Genomic DNA, 15079 nt, shown 5'->3' with positions numbered 1-15079 from the left:
GAACGCAAGTTAGATGGGTGGTGCCTGGTCTATTGTGCAGCCCCGCATACTGCATCAGAAGAGGAGGCTGGGCCCAGCCACCTGTGCTCTCTCACAATGCATACGCATCGTCATCCTAGATAAAATCTCATCGCGACAATCTCATTCATTCTTTTTTTCCATTGCCTCGCTGCTTCATTAGGATCGCACTCGATTGCTGCCTATTTGTGGTTACTTTCTTGCCGCTGACTCCTTGTACATACGGCTGACGGGCTGGAGCCACTCGCATCAGTATACCGCTTGCGCGAGCCTGTGTACAAGCACTCGGCTATTGTGGACTCTGGTTCAGCATCTACACAAGGCAACCTTTTATACGCTTCATCCGTGAAATGGCGATCTAGGCGATCTGGTACATTGAATTCTCGACAGAATCATCAAAGACTGCGCAGTGCTGTACCTATTCGCCGTACTCGCGGTACTGAGCGGCCGTTGCGGATTGGACAGAGTACAGCAGCTTCCACTTGCTTGCTACACTGAGAATACTCAGCCCTGGTGTGAAGTCATGTCCACAGGGAGCTCTCAACCCCCGACAAACCGCACCATGGCGGGCCAGCCTACCAGTTCAGGTATACTTCTTTACAGCAGCTCCGATTTATACAGAAGAGGAGCCTCTCTTGGCGCGATCAAGAGCCCAGCTGACAAGTCTTCTGATTAGGCCCTTCTGTTATCTCCGAAGGCCGTGGCACGCCAGCCATGCAGGATGAGGCGGCACGCTTGAGTCGGTCAGATACCCTGAAATCTTCCACTGGTGAACAGCACGATTGGGCGTACAACCGCTCGCCGCTACAAAAGCTCGAGGTTGCCCTAGGCGGGATCAGTAAAGAAGAGAAAAGGGCTCGTGCATTGGAAGCCGAAAGAAAACTGAGAGAACGGATGGCTGCAGCGTCTGCGAAAGCTGCAGCCGCTCCGGCTCCGGAGTCTCCAAGAATCAAGCCCGAACTAGCTGCCCAACAACCTGCGCATGACGGTGAGGTTCCAGTTCGGCGACCTTCACGGAAAGTACAGAACCCACAGGGAAGCAGAGGCTATGAAAGGCAGGAGAACATCACTCCACACCAAGAACCAGACTTTACCAGGCCTTCGACTTCACGAGTGAGGGCGCCCTCGATCCATGGAACCGAAACGCGTCCACTATCGGAGTCTCACGGTGCAACAAACAAGCCTGCAGTCGTGCGGCAGATAAAAGGAGGCAGCACTGCTAGACGCTCAGTTTCAGTCACCCACCAGCCGGAGGAGCCGCGTATGATTTCACGCGAATCAAGTCAAGCACGCCCTCAAAGTAGCCGTGCTATACCTCAGGCCCCAACAACACATCAAGTCCCAAAAAATATTACAACCCAAGCTCGACCAGTGACAAATGGCCAACAATACTCTGATACCAAAATGGGTGCTGCCCCTCTTGTTAATTCCAGGCATGAACCGGTCGCCCAGAATGGACGCCTTGTGGATTCGCAGGCTGCCAATAATCCGCCCGATAGAATACCAGCTCCTCATGAGTTAGGGAATGGAGCAGAGCCCATAGTACCTGGAAGCGATGAGAACATGCAGCGCCCGCAGACCAAGTCGAAACGCCATACTGTCTCATTCAATGTGCCGCCGCCAACACCCCCTCCGCTCTCGGAATGGAAGACCGCGCCAACCGTGAGACTTGGTCCCTCCGACTTTGAATTACAACCTTTGGAAGTGGATAGGAATAAGGCGTGGTGGGAAGCGGGGTCTCGCGATCGCCGGCAAAGCAGAGCACTTCCAAAAGACTACCAGAAGCCTCCTGTGCAGAAACCAAAATGTGAGTTGACGGACGCTTTGCTTTAGAGTTTATAATGCTGACTTTGGACATTATGTAGCCCACAAGCGCTTCCAACCGCTAATATTTTTGAAATGCGGACCTCTGCTTCGGTATGCAGGAATAAAACGCGTGACAATAGACGGTCCAAACGGTCCTGTATACAAAGAGACCTGGAGAGGCACTATCTTGATCGTAACGAAAGACTCCATTTCCTCGTACGAGCCTGTACCTACGCTAAGGCTCTTTTCTCAGCCGATGGATCTTCTTCCACCCCCGCCTGTTCAGATAAACAGCGAGGGAGTGCAGTTAGCACCAGAGTACATCGATCCAACAGCAGGTCTGGTGAAGCTGGGTAGGGATGGTCGCCCTCTCTATGTCAAGCCTGTTGACCATACAGAGGAGCAACTCGATCTCTCCTCGGTCGAGAATGACGACGGAATCTATGAGATGTCTCCAAGTGCTATTGACTATGGGTTCAAGCAGCCGATACCTGCAAATAGGGTTCATTCATTAGACGGAGAAGCAGTCGGGATATACAAAGAGATCCCAGGTTTTCGTCTCTATGCCGATCCTGGCAGGGACGTTACATTCTGGAGATTTAACATCGAGGTTGAACTGGGCAAGAAGCAACAACGTATTGCATATCGTCTGAACCAAGGCCCTGCTATTGGATTCTGGGTTCCAGCCCAGGGCCAGGCAATGAACGTTATGTACCATTCCGGCAATGGTTTCACCCCTGGGGTAGACTCCAACAAATTTTGCGGTCCAGATCCCCTGTGGCGAGACGTTCTTAATGAGCATCAGACTCGTCCATTCCATGTAATGATTGGTGGTGGAGACCAGATATTCAACGACAGAGTCACTGCGGACTCACTCCATTTCCAGGAATGGCTAAAGATCAAAGATGCCAGCGAAAGATACGAAACTCCTCTCAACCCTGAGTTCAAGAACGAACTAGAGAACGGATATCTGGAAAACTACTCAAGGTGGTTTTCTCAAGGTCTATTCTCCCTCGCTAACTCCCAAATACCAATGGTGAACATCTGGAATGACCATGAGATTCTTGAAGGGTTTGGCTCGTACTCGGACGAGTTTATGAGCTCGGCTGTGATTTCCGGTCTCGGCAATCTCGCCTTCAAGTACTATATGTTATTCCAGCATCATAGTGTGCCGGAAGAGACCGAGGCCAATGAGCCCAGTTGGATCTTGGGGGCTGAGCCGGGACCATACATCAACCAACGCAGCCGTCATTTGTTCATGTCCCTTGGTGATGGAATATCACTCTTAGGGCTTGACTGCAGGACTGAGCGAATGGTAAGCGAAAAGGCGTGCTCTTCTGTGCATGAAAACTAACCAGACCCATAGTCTGATGAGATTATAAGCGAGCAGACATCAGATCTCATCTGGGATCGATGTCACCGGGAAATTGTCAGGGGCGAAAGTAAGCACTTGATAGTGCTCTTAAGCATACCGATTGCGTATCCTCGGGCGGTATGTTATTATCTCTGAAAATTCGAGACTCCTTGCTAAGACCTCGGCAGGCAATGGTGAAAAATATCCTAAATAGCCGGCAGTCACTTGGTAAAGCAGGGCTTCTCGGCGGACTGGTTAACAGACATGGTGCTAAAGTTGAAATATTCGATGATCATTGGACAGCAAAGCAGCTTAAATCAGAGAGGAAGTACCTTATAGAGGATCTTCAGGATCTTGCTGCTGAGAAATCCGTCCGTGTCACTATTCTTAGGTAAGGAATTTCGCTTCTCAAAGGATAGACGATACTGACAGCTTGACAGCGGCGATGTCCATCTAGCTGCAGTCGGGCAATTTTATTCAAACCCTGATCTCAACACACCCAAGGATAAGGACTACCGATACATGCCCAACATCATTTCGTCAGGGATCGCAGACGCCCCTACGACTGAAATGATATCTGATACGCTCAACCGACGGAACCAGGTGCACCACTTGGACAGTAATACCGACGAAGACATGATTCCCATCTTCACGCATGATGTCAATAATAAACCGCGCAATAACAAGCGCCTGCTACCACGACGAAACTGGTGTTCTATTCGCCTATATGAGCCTGGTATGTTAAAGTTATAGTGTTAGCTTTCGAACTTCTCTAATCAAGAACAGGCACTACACCACCCGATACCCCAGAGGCAGAATCCCCAGCTCCTGCTACCGAGCCACGGCCGAATGCGCTACAAAGAACTCTGTCATTGACTCGCGGAGACAGACCCCAAGGCCTTTTAAGACGACTCTCCGGCAGAGGCCGCCCGCCAACAAAAGAGATCAGCCTCAGCCGCCCTCCCCCTGAACGGCGAATGAGCATGGACGGGCCGTTCCCTCCAGCAGGAACAGGGGATTCCTACTTCCCGCCACCAGCAGACTTCCGCCCTGGTCCGTTCCTCCGACGGCCAACGAACCTGAGCCAAAAATCTGCCAAGAAAGCGACCAAACGAGGAGATGACGGCGTAGGCACATTCGTCAACCTAGAAGGCGGGTTGGCTGTGACGCTCAATCTGGAACTCAACCCTAAAGACCCGTCTGGTATCACGGTACCGTATAAGCTCCTCATCCCCGCGCTCTGGTTCGAGGGGACGGAGTACGACCCTCCCGCAGCACCAGTTACCAAGGGTTGGCGCAAATGGCTGGGTGTTCGGCGGGTCGCCTCGAGGAAAGCTCCCGAGGATGATTACGAAGCAGAAGAAGGGTTTAGCGACGAGGAGGACGAACACAATGCTCAAACTCCACCGCCCAAGGAAGAACATTCTCAAGGTCACCCTATGACAGTGGGAGCTAGGTCTGCACCGACACCCACGCCCGCACCTCGACACTATGACGAGTACGACGATGATGAGGACGAGTCGGAATTATTCCTCGAGCCAGAGCCGCAGAGCAGGCCCAATGTGAAGCGCAGCACAAGCATAAAGAAGTGGTTTGGGCGGTCGTAAAGGGACGGGAAGAGTCCATTCGCAATGAAGCGTGCCTCGATATATTCTTATGATTTTGCTTGACATGCGTTTAGAAACGACTGACGATTTAATGATTTCTATGACCCGCATGTGTACAGCATATACCCAGCAATGCATTGGATAGGGTCGATTATTTATTCTAAGTAAACGATCTTAATGTATCTTATACCGCTGACTCTTAAGAGATCCGGGTTTTCCGAGTCTTAACAGTATTATTATTTTTCAAATCTTAAGTCCGCATACAGCCTCGGATCTATATAATTAGTCGGTACTTCAACTTGCACTTTTGCCGAAACATGTACTCCGCACCCGTCCATGGCTGTTTAGCCTGGAAAACAGGCAACATGTCCACGGCTATTTCCCCCCTTGAGTAAGTATCGACCCAGGGCATTGACGCTGAGCAGCTGCGCGACGTCATGGCGTGAGGAGCTGTCATAGGACTATGCCATTTGGAGACATTTGCTCTCGGCTCTCGAAGAGAAAGAGGATATAAATGTTGAATTTCCCATGCTTATGGAGGAGAGATTCCTGACCGCCGGGTATATATGCACCAACTGATACGACCTTGAAAGCTTTTAGCATAGACTACAATTTATAGTTTAGCTTACTAGCTTACTGTCTACATCGTCATTTACCACCATGTTCCATCGACTACGCGACCTATTTTTCGCGACACTGGCACTTCAGTCCGTCTCTGAAGCCCTAGTCGTCGCTGGTGAAAGCGCAGAACCCCAACATCCGCAGCTGTCATACCTATACACCGCATATGTGTACTGCAAAGGCACTCTGATGAATGAAGATGGACCCCACGGCATTCGTCGTGCCATTCCCATTGTCGGAGGGAACTTCACAGGCCCACGGTTGTCGGGTATGTGACATACCTAGTTATATTCCAATATATCATCTGCCTGTGCTGCAGATGACAAGTGAACTAATAGTAAGCTTTCCAAACAGGCACTATCCTCAACGTCGGCGCTGACTGGGGCATTGTCGATCCTAAAACTGGGATCTTCTCCGCCGACACACGGTATAACCTGCGGACAGACGATGGCGCGGACATCTTTATACAGACGTCAGGCCCGAAAGCTCCATCGGGAAATCTGCATCTCCGACTGGTGTTCGAGACGGGGCATCCGGACTATTACTGGCTGAACAATATTGTGGGTAGGTTATGCCGAGTGGCGATGTCTTTGTATGGGACTTGTAATAATTTGGGATAGCGATCGGAGAGCTGAGAAATGTCGAGAGCCAAAACGATTTTTCGGTGCTGAAAATCGATGCATGGAATGTAAGTCGTCATTCCCTCGCCATATCATTGATCTCAAATGACGAAACTCAGTTCGCGTCGGACTGGAACCGGACGGTGTTTGCGTGAGGTGGACGTACTAAGGCTGGAGAACTGCCACATCCCACTGGCTTCATAATCAGCGGCGGTCTCGGCCACTGTGCACGTGACTGAAGAGTTCTGCTGGCGCAAGTTCGGGACCGACAAGCCGATTTTTGCTGCTTTGCTTAGAGATCAAGAACCAGACAGCCTTCGCTTCCCACTTGCGTTTCTTATCTGATCTTCGTCCAGAAGACTCTTCTTCTTAGCTAATACCGATCGTCCAGCCCTTTTTTAACTCTTCTGCTGTCGTCGTGCCTTGTCCCCACCCGTTGCCCCTCGAGCCTAATTAAAACCCCCCTCTTCCCTTCTATCTTCACTCACTTTACATTCTACAACCGCCAATCTGTTTTCCTCAGCCTTTCGTCGATTTCCCTTCTCTTCTACTCTTAGGTCTTCCCTAGGGTTTACTGCAGCCGCTGCTTCGTCTTATCGTCAGAACTCTCCCACATCGTCGCCAGTCCTATCAAACTCGTTCTCGACGCCGCCGCGCGTCAATTCGACATCAAGGATGGTTCACTCCAAAGTAGTTAGTATGTTTCTCTGTTTCTCTGTTTTCAATGATCTATATTATACAACATGTTCAAAAAGAAGAAGAGGAGACTAACCCCTCGAAAGTTATTGGCTCCGGCCCCGCCGCTCACACCGCCGCCATCTACCTCTCGCGGGCGGAACTCAAGCCTGTCCTTTACGAGGGTATGCTGGCCAATGGCACCGCTGCCGGTGGCCAGCTTACAACGACCACTGATATCGAGAACTTTCCCGGTTTTCCGGACGGGATTGGTGGCTCCGAGCTGATGGACGCCATGCGCAAGCAATCCATCCGCTTCGGAACTGAGGTCATCACCGAGACTATTTCCCGCGTCGACCTTTCGCAGAGGCCCTTCAAGCTGTGGACTGAGTGGAACGACGGTCCCGACAACGAGCCTGCCCGCACCGCTGATGCTGTCATCATTGCCACTGGTGCCAATGCCCGCCGTCTCAACCTTCCCGGTGAGGACGTATACTGGCAGAACGGTATCAGCGCCTGCGCTGTCTGCGATGGTGCCGTGCCCATCTTCCGCAACAAGCCCCTCTTCGTCATCGGCGGTGGTGATTCCGCCGCTGAGGAGGCCATCTTCCTCACCAAGTACGGTAGCAGCGTTACCGTGCTTGTCCGCCGCGACAAGCTGCGCGCTTCCAAGGCCATGGCCAGCCGCCTCTTGGCCAACCCCAAGGTTACCGTCCGCTTCAATACCGTTGCCACCGAGGTTCTTGGTGAGAAGAAGCCCAACGGCCTGATGACCCACCTCCGCGTGAAGAACGTCGTCACCGGCGAGGAAGAGACCCTCGAGGCTAACGGTCTTTTCTACGCCGTCGGCCATGACCCCGCCACTGCTCTTGTCAAGGGCCAGGTCGAACTCGATGAGGACGGATACATCGCTACCAAGCCCGGTACCAGCTTTACCAGCGTCGAGGGCGTTTTTGCTTGCGGTGATGTCCAGGACAAGCGCTACCGCCAGGCCATCACCAGTGCGGGATCCGGTTGCATTGCTGCTCTCGAGGCTGAGCGATTCATCGGCGAGTCCGAGTCAAACGAAGAGATACCCCCTGCTCACGCCAACCCCGCTCTGTAAACACACATCCCTACTCCAGCACATCTTCCTCTCGTCTCACCCGTCCACTTCACTTCCGATAGATGAGGCTTCCGAACCCCATCTTCGTCATCCCTACCATTTAGACGGCTTTCCACATGACATGATTTGTTCCTAGACTTCAGCGTTTTCATTTTCTTTTCTTGTTACTTCTCCGGTTGATTCTTTCGGGTCGGTGACTACAGTACATTACGTTATGAATAGAATAGACCGTGATAGAATAATCTGCTAGGGTTCGTTACCTCAATTTCTCAATTCGTCTATTCAATCATTCGTAGTTGTAATATAAAGATACAGTGGAAGGCCGGTTTAGCCTCTTGACCTGCTGATAACTAGGTGGAGGTAAACGCGATCTACTTTTCAACCTTAGGGCCATGCATCAACATAGAGAGTAACATGGTTTCATGAGTTGGTTCGGCTGAATATGATTTCGGGAAAGCGATAAGATAATTCGTTTGATTTGGCCCTTTTTACCGTTGGTTGAGGAGAAAAGCGTATGCGGCAGCGCTGTTATCGTTGAACCAACTCCAGCCCATCCCTGGTCTAGGACCGTTAGCGACGTTAGGATTTTGGGTTGGATCCGGATCCGGGTTTCCATTTGCATTTAAGTTCGTGGACCCGTTCGCGTTTTGCGCGCTACCACCATATAACCCAGATGGAGGGCCGGGTGGCTGGAGTGATTGAGAAGCAACAGCAACAGCGGCAGGAGTAGATTTATTTGCACTACATCCATTCACATTCGGCGTGCTCACTTTGGCTGACCCAGGTAGCGGCCCAAATGGAGGAACAGTCGATGGATCAGCAGCGGCAGGATTGGATGCGCTTGAGTTACAACTCTTTGTATTGCCTGCGGTAGCCTCAGATAACCCAGGTGGCGGCACGGACGGAGGCGGATGTGATGAAGTAGCAGCTGGAGTAGATGCGTTTGCATCATACCCATTCGTGAACAGTGTGCTGGACCCTGCTAACCCAGCTGATGTCCCAGACGAATATGGTGAGGCAGCGGAAGGAGCAGATATCCCAGCTAATCCTGATGAGATTGATGGTCTAGATGGAGGAGTTGGCGCAACAGCAGGGGAATATGCCGCACCTAACTCCTTGTTCGTATAATCGAGCTTCTTTCTCGGCGGTTCACCAAACTCTGTAGCAACCCACTTCTCAAATGGATTCTCCTGCTGCCACCTCTTCTTCGCTGCCTCTTTCCTCTTTTCCCATTCCACATTATCCCTCTTCCACTTCGCCGCGATCTCCGCGCCCGTCTGCCGATTGACCTCCGCCTGTTCGAGGTACGGGCGTTTCACCTCCTCCGGCGCCTGACGCCACATGAGGCCTAGCGCAGCGCGGACGGTGTCGCGGGGAGCCTTTGCGTTGGGGTCTTTTGTTATGGCCTGGTACTCTGCATCGCAGTCGGTGCGGGCTTTAGCCATGAAATCTTTTTGGTAGAGGATGAAGGGGTTGATGCCTGGGCGGCCGGGGCGAGGAATTGGTGGACCAATTTCAGTGTAGATGGAGGCATTCATGGCTTGGTCGTAGGCGGCTCTAGAGAGGGAGTCGTATGACGCTGTTACTGGTGACGTTGATGTTGGCAGTTGGGGTTGTTGGGGTGGTACTTCTGGAGTGTTGGTGTCCGTGTCTAGTGGGATGTGCAGAGTGGTGGAGGGCGTGCCATTAGTATTGCCTGAGTTTGTGTTCTTGCCTTTCTCTGGGACGAGAGGTGTCGGTATTGAAATAGGCCCTAGGATGGTATCGATGATCTCGGATGCGGCCCGAAGCCCTGAGATGTATGCCCCGTGGACGGTAGCGGGATGAGTGCCGCAGGTGGCCTCGCCAGCGAAGTAGAGGTTTCCGACCGATTTGGCCATGAGATCGTAATCCCCTGGAAGTGCCTCCGCAGCAACATAGGAGTACGTCCCTCTGGTGAACTTGTCGCTAGCCCAGCGTGTGATGATTGTTTCTAAAGGGTCGGGGACAGCCACCTGTTTGAAGACGTTACGTAGCTGACTCATGACTTCAGCAATTATTTCAGCATCAGGAGTGCGCTCTGCCTGGTGAGCAGCGTCACCTGCCATAAGAGCGATCAAGACTGGAAGCCCCGTGGTTTTCATGCAGTTCCAAAACAGATAGAAGCGGCCCCGGTTCGCGGCATAATCTTCCTGGACCATGCTATCCCTCTTAGTGGGCTCGCGCAAAAGGCCAAACATATCCCGTTCAGTGTCCCAGAAGGGCTGGTCAAACGCTAAAATGACTTTGTTCATCACTCCAAATCCAAGGCGATCAATGGCTCCTATTTTCCAGTCAGGTAAAGATGGAGAAAACTGGACCGTTCGGTGCTGCAAGGTTCCTAAGGAGCCAGTGTACACAACCATATCCGCCGTGATAGATTCACCATCTTCGCAATGTACTACCGTTCTATGCTTGTTCGAGCCGGAGGCATCGTATGTAATGCGTGAAACAGTCTTATTCGTTCGGACGTCCAACTTCGTTGGATACGACCATAGCCCGTAAGGGACCCGTTGGTACCCTCCAATGATTTGCGAATGTTCTCCCTCAAACTCGTTCCCCATATCTTGGTCCCACCCGGAAAGACTGAGGTTATTAATGTTTGTGGCGTTCGCATATTCGAGGTTGGCGAAGTGCCAATTGAGTAAGCGCAGATCCTTAGGAGTCAGAGGGAGCATGCGTTGATATTGGCGGACACCCTCATCCATTGTTTTACCTAAAGTCTGGAACTTTGATGCTTTGGCAATCGGGTCCAAATTAATTCTGTGGGATGCTGAAATACCTGGGTTGAGCTTCCAGCCCATAGCTTCGCATGCAACGACAGCTGGGTTCTCTTCCGCCTCGTCAGTGTCCACTACAGGCCCAGTGGCTGGCTTGAGATCAGCAGTCTTGTGGCCTACACCGCGGCGAATGCGTTTTGCCGGAAACAGTAGACCAACGGTTCCAGCTTGTCTTGCCTCTTCATACTGTCTCACCGTGACCCCATCACTAGTTGTTATGTCCCGACCCAAATCGATAAGATCGCGCTCGCCCTCTGCTGTAGGTGCTACCACAGACTTGTACCTATAATCTCCGGAGCGATCCAGTACATCATTATAAAGCCTTTCGGCTGTTGCGTCTCGTACTTCGTCCACCGGAGTTCCATCTATATCATAAATGGTAGATATATCACGAAGCAGATGGTACGAAAGCGCCAGCTGGCCGCGTATGATCTGGTCTAGAGGATTACCACGGTCAAATCCGACAACGATTTGAGCACCCATCTCGACTTTTGGAGTAAGTCCTGGGGGCAAAGTAGATGATTGACGACTTTGTAGAGGATGCGAGTATATACGCCCTCCGATTCTTCGCCTACCCTCAAGCACAACGACACGCGGGGAGTTGAAGTTATCGCGAAAGTGTTTAAAGAACCCTTCTAGCTGCCGAGCGCAGCCCAAACCCGCCATCCCTGCTCCAATGACGACAATCACGGGGCCTTCTTTCCGACGGCCCTTTTTCGAGGGCACAAGACCTTCTGGGATCTCGAGGCAGCCGAAATTGATATATCCGTTCCGTACCAGCCATTCATATGCAAACGATGCAAGATTCATCCAGCGGTAGTCTTTAGCACAACCCAAAGCCTCTTTTTTGCTCACACTAACCATAGGATTGCGGGTCCAGAGTCGAAGAATCCCATTTCGTATATTAAGGTAGACAGTAACATGAAGGTGGCACAAGTGATCCTGTAACGCTTCTTGTTCTTTCGGGTGAAGGGCGTAAGGGTTGAGCCTCGACGCATACGCTGCCGCCACACACTGCTGAGCATATACTGCTGTCGGAAGGCGTGATGGAATGGAAGAACGTGGACGAAAAATAATAGGTCCCGGAGTGTCATCAGCTTTCGTAGAACTCACAGATGCAGAAGACGAAGCGAAGTTCACACTCGACGGCGTAGTAGACTTTCCATTGCTGGAGGCAGACAGAACGGGAGTAGACGTAGAATCATTCGGCGTGCTCCCGCTCGTCTCCTTGACGAGATCGTAACTCATATAGTTGATGCCTTGGTTTCCGGCATCAAGCCCATAAAAGTCAGCATTAGAAACCTGGGGCCTGGGGCCAGAACCATCGTTCTGGACCGACCATGAATTCGTTGTATTTTGCTGCGGTTGCACTTTGTCTGGCTGCTGAAGTTGTTTCACAGGCGGACCGCTACTTTTAACAACAACACTCGAAGTAATGTATTGACGGATTGTCTCTGTCTGAGAGGAATAGCTTCCTGGGGCACGCATCGCCACGAATGGAACCTCCGTCATCGTTGGGGGTCGTGCAGGGGACGTGATAATTGTGACATGCAAACCCAACCTCGGGCTAAAGTATTGAGAGCAGCTTTCCAGCTATGAGTAAGAGCCTAGAATGTGAACTCGATCCATTATTACGCCGGCTCTTTGTGAAGATATCAAGTGTGAACATATCCATCCATGTGGGTCCACTCTTCATACGAAAATTGTGTGGTCGGGAAGGAGAGGCAGCGAGCACAGGACTCGGGAGGTCAGATGTTTACGATGAAACCTGGGATCGAGGTTAAAATAGTACAAATAGTACGCGGGAAAGGGAATTCTGATGATATGGAAGTTTAAGTATATCAGCGTAGGGCCTCGACTCACTGATAGTGCGGTGGGTTCGCAGAGCCACCCTTGCAATTTGCACCACTCGAGGCGGAAGCGACAGGAAGTGATTCAGATTGATTTCAAGGCTGATGGGAGGAGATCAAAGCCAGAAGGAGTGACAAAATATACTTGAGTGGCTTGACTGGACCAGCTTGTCCCTGGGGGACGATGGAGGGAGGGAGATGGGGAGCCTTGATTGACTTAGTGGTAGTCTCGACAGGCAAGGAAGGCTCTTGGCGTTCCCCGGGCCCGATACGGCGATCCCCACCACCTGGCCACCTCAATCCGTACATTGCAATATTCTAAAGGTAGACATTACTTATGACTAATATTTCATGGCCGGCAGAAAAATGGTCCAAGTTGACTGTATTTATCATAATACCAACTAAATGCTACCGAGGACGTGACTCATGACGAGGGGCTGTATAGACATAGATCCTCTAGTAAACCAAACACCTGCCCCAGGCAGTTTACAAGTTCAAAATCTAATGTCGAACGTGTGTATGTAGGGTATATGTGTCGGTATTCGTCCCGTCCCCGTCTCGAAAGAGTTCTGATTCGTTGTCTGTAAACTCATCCTTGTATGGTGACTTTGACCGTCGAGAGGAAAGATCGTCGTCGTCGATAACCAAGTCAACATTATCATCGTCAAAGTCATTAAACCCAATACGTTCCTCTTCATCTCGCGCAAGGGTCGTTGCTGCGGCGTTGACACTGGGATCGTCGGAAAACGCGCGGTGTGGACGGTGAGCCGCGTGGTCGGCCTCGAGCGAGTGTCTAATATCTTCTCTCTCTCTTTCCTCCAATTCCTTAGCACGTGCCAGAGTCCTAAGGAAAGTCAGTAGCAGCTCGTGAAAGAAAAGTCGAAGTGGGTACTTCCTCACCTTCTATAAATATACCACCCGGTAAAGATGCCAGCGGCTATGGAAACAATGATGCTAAAGATGTTTATAAGCTTTGAACCTAGACTCATCTCTTCTCCTTTTTCGTTTAATATGCGTATCCTACTGCCAATAAAGGCAGGAACGAGCAGCTTTGGGGAGATGATAGCGGTGGCGAGCCCGTACATCAGGGGTTGCACCGTGGGAAAGGTAGAAATTGCCCCGTTGCAAATCGAGTAGGGCAGTGGGCAGAGGCGAATCATGCATAACAACTTAAGTCCGTCATACTTCAGCGTCAGCGCAAGAGCCGCAAACCGTTTGTCGCGCTCAACAAGTCGGTGTACAAATTTGGACAGAACGGTGCGCGATGCGATAAAGGAGCATATTGAGCCTAGCACCGTGGCCGACGCATAAAGAAGCCATCTAGTGTCGGCTATGAGTGAGTCGATGACGGTGGGAAGCAAGTTCAACTTACCCTTTCCACACGCCAAATATAAAACCAGACACCGTCCCAAACGTTGACCACCCTACCAACGGAGGGAAAGAGACGAAGAATACACCGAGCCACATTACGATGAATACAGGCACCGAGTGCTCCCATCTCTCAGCAACTGGCCCGAGCCATTGAAACACCCTCCCTGTAATATACAAGAAACCGAAGCCCAGAACATTAAGACCGAGAACAGCGAGCACGCTGCCAACTTTCTGCCAAAAGGTCATTTTTCGCCATAATGCTAGTGAGCGCTCATTGAATGCATTGATTCGAGCCATGATTCCTTGTTTGGGTGTGGGCGTTGACCTCCGGGCGGAAAAGCCCGCATTGGTCCGCGTATCAGTCGCACCTTGACTCCATAGTGGACGAGCGCCTTCCCCAGGGGATGGTGAGCGAGACGAAGTTGTTGAAACAGAAAGAGCGCGCGCCGTAGATGCGTAATCTGCGGGCATGTCTGGGGGGAGATTGTATGATGAAATATAATCTTTGATTTGAAGCTCGAAGATCTGCGGGCGGGTCGGCTATAATGGCCGACTGCGTCACTCGACGGCACTGACGGTTTTCGGACAAATAAAAATTGTGTAAACTTGTCACAAAAGACGAGTGAATATCAAGTGATAGACCGGCAAGTTGCGGGTTGTCAGTTAGAGAGGGCGAGATGTGACCCCCTGCTAGAGGAAGAACATGAGTGAGCGGCGGATTTGAGGAGAGGTGGTAATATCAGCTGAACTCCAGGCTGCCTCTTTATTTCCTGATCTTGGTTGTCAGAACGCGGGGCTAGCGATTGTCCGCGTTGGGATTTGAGGACGAGGAGCAACAAACGCAGAAGAGAGAGATGGAAATAAATAGAGACAATAATCAAGCCAGGATGGACGAAAGTTGTCGCAGCAGCCTTACAAATATTGAGAAGACAGGGCGGAGCTGGAGTATCGTCACGGATGATCGAAGCCAGCCGTAACCTTGATACCAGCCATACAGCCGGGGATCACTCCGTTTGTGTGGATAGTGGTATTATAACGGTATCAATGCCATTTGAGTAACAGCACCTATATTCTGTACTCCTCCCCGGTACCCAGTACGGAGTAGAAATGAGTGGTTTACTGAAGCACTGTGTTCGTGATAAATACAAAGTAAACCTCCGGTTTAAATCCTGAAGGGGGCGCATCTGGCACTGGGCAGATCGACCTTGATCAGCATGGCCGCCAAGTAACGGAGATGTGGCCTCAGGTTCCAGG

The 15079-nt window shown here is 51.2% G+C and overlaps 5 protein-coding genes across 5 annotated transcripts; 3 read left to right on the top strand and 2 right to left on the bottom strand.

The window, feature by feature from the left end:
* Positions 1 to 188: 188 nt before the first annotated feature.
* Positions 189 to 4950, top strand: BDW70DRAFT_169667 (uncharacterized protein). Its single transcript, XM_073742744.1, has 7 exons — positions 189 to 605; positions 695 to 1825; positions 1884 to 3139; positions 3191 to 3316; positions 3367 to 3569; positions 3619 to 3914; positions 3965 to 4950. Exons 1-7 carry the CDS (start codon positions 542 to 544, stop codon positions 4783 to 4785), a joined length of 3897 nt encoding a protein of 1298 aa, XP_073593955.1. The 5' UTR covers positions 189 to 541; the 3' UTR covers positions 4786 to 4950.
* Positions 4951 to 5445: 495 nt separating this feature from the next.
* On the top strand, positions 5446 to 6181 carry BDW70DRAFT_161928 (DUF3237 domain-containing protein; the record flags this gene model as incomplete). The annotated part of the gene is made up of 4 exons (XM_073741056.1): positions 5446 to 5674; positions 5761 to 5970; positions 6027 to 6094; positions 6146 to 6181. The coding sequence occupies 4 exons, from the start codon at positions 5446 to 5448 to the stop codon at positions 6179 to 6181; spliced, it is 543 nt and encodes a 180-aa protein (XP_073593954.1).
* Positions 6182 to 6188: 7 nt separating this feature from the next.
* Positions 6189 to 8071, top strand: trr1 (thioredoxin-disulfide reductase TRR1). The gene is made up of 2 exons (XM_073745052.1): positions 6189 to 6723; positions 6809 to 8071. Exons 1-2 carry the CDS (start codon positions 6702 to 6704, stop codon positions 7804 to 7806), a joined length of 1020 nt encoding a protein of 339 aa, XP_073593953.1. The 5' UTR covers positions 6189 to 6701; the 3' UTR covers positions 7807 to 8071.
* A 24-nt stretch (positions 8072 to 8095) lies between these two features.
* aof2 (putative lysine-specific histone demethylase Aof2) lies at positions 8096 to 12657 on the bottom strand. Its single transcript, XM_073737591.1, has 2 exons — positions 12468 to 12657; positions 8096 to 12372 (listed from the first exon to the last, which is right to left on the bottom strand). The coding sequence occupies exon 2, from the start codon at positions 12114 to 12116 to the stop codon at positions 8295 to 8297; it is 3822 nt and encodes a 1273-aa protein (XP_073593952.1). The 5' UTR covers positions 12117 to 12372; positions 12468 to 12657; the 3' UTR covers positions 8096 to 8294.
* A 164-nt stretch (positions 12658 to 12821) lies between these two features.
* Positions 12822 to 14857, bottom strand: BDW70DRAFT_140353 (TVP38/TMEM64 family protein). Its single transcript, XM_073737590.1, has 3 exons — positions 13827 to 14857; positions 13355 to 13774; positions 12822 to 13298 (listed from the first exon to the last, which is right to left on the bottom strand). The coding sequence occupies exons 1-3, from the start codon at positions 14294 to 14296 to the stop codon at positions 12956 to 12958; spliced, it is 1233 nt and encodes a 410-aa protein (XP_073593951.1). The 5' UTR covers positions 14297 to 14857; the 3' UTR covers positions 12822 to 12955.
* Between the last annotated feature and the right edge of the window lie 222 nt (positions 14858 to 15079).

Source organism: Aspergillus foveolatus, assembly GCF_047715535.1.
Source record: "Aspergillus foveolatus strain CBS 279.81 unplaced genomic scaffold BDW70scaffold_42, whole genome shotgun sequence".
Lineage (NCBI taxonomy): Eukaryota > Fungi > Ascomycota > Eurotiomycetes > Eurotiales > Aspergillaceae > Aspergillus > Aspergillus foveolatus.
The sequence above is the reverse complement of the archived record's forward strand: the minus strand, read 5'-3'. Positions and strand labels throughout refer to the sequence as shown.

What these genes read in the sequence shown, in the direction of transcription:
- aof2 (XM_073737591.1), bottom strand. Translation starts at nt 12,116, where the DNA reads ATGACGGAGGTTCCATTCGTGGCGATGCGTGCCCCAGGAAGCTATTCC.
- BDW70DRAFT_169667 (XM_073742744.1), top strand. Translation starts at nt 542, where the DNA reads ATGTCCACAGGGAGCTCTCAACCCCCGACAAACCGCACCATGGCGGGC. An exon ending in CGATTGCGTATCCTCGGGCG is followed by an intron (nt 3,317 to 3,366) that starts GTATGTTATTAT and finishes AGACCTCGGCAG; the next exon opens with GCAATGGTGAAAAATATCCT. An exon ending in TATTCGCCTATATGAGCCTG is followed by an intron (nt 3,915 to 3,964) that starts GTATGTTAAAGT and finishes AATCAAGAACAG; the next exon opens with GCACTACACCACCCGATACC.
- trr1 (XM_073745052.1), top strand. Translation starts at nt 6,702, where the DNA reads ATGGTTCACTCCAAAGTAGTTA. An exon ending in GGTTCACTCCAAAGTAGTTA is followed by an intron (nt 6,724 to 6,808) that starts GTATGTTTCTCT and finishes ACCCCTCGAAAG; the next exon opens with TTATTGGCTCCGGCCCCGCC.
- BDW70DRAFT_140353 (XM_073737590.1), bottom strand. Translation starts at nt 14,296, where the DNA reads ATGCCCGCAGATTACGCATCTACGGCGCGCGCTCTTTCTGTTTCAACA. An exon ending in ATATTTGGCGTGTGGAAAGG is followed by an intron (nt 13,775 to 13,826) that starts GTAAGTTGAACT and finishes AGCCGACACTAG; the next exon opens with ATGGCTTCTTTATGCGTCGG. An exon ending in GGGTGGTATATTTATAGAAG is followed by an intron (nt 13,299 to 13,354) that starts GTGAGGAAGTAC and finishes GACTTTCCTTAG; the next exon opens with GACTCTGGCACGTGCTAAGG.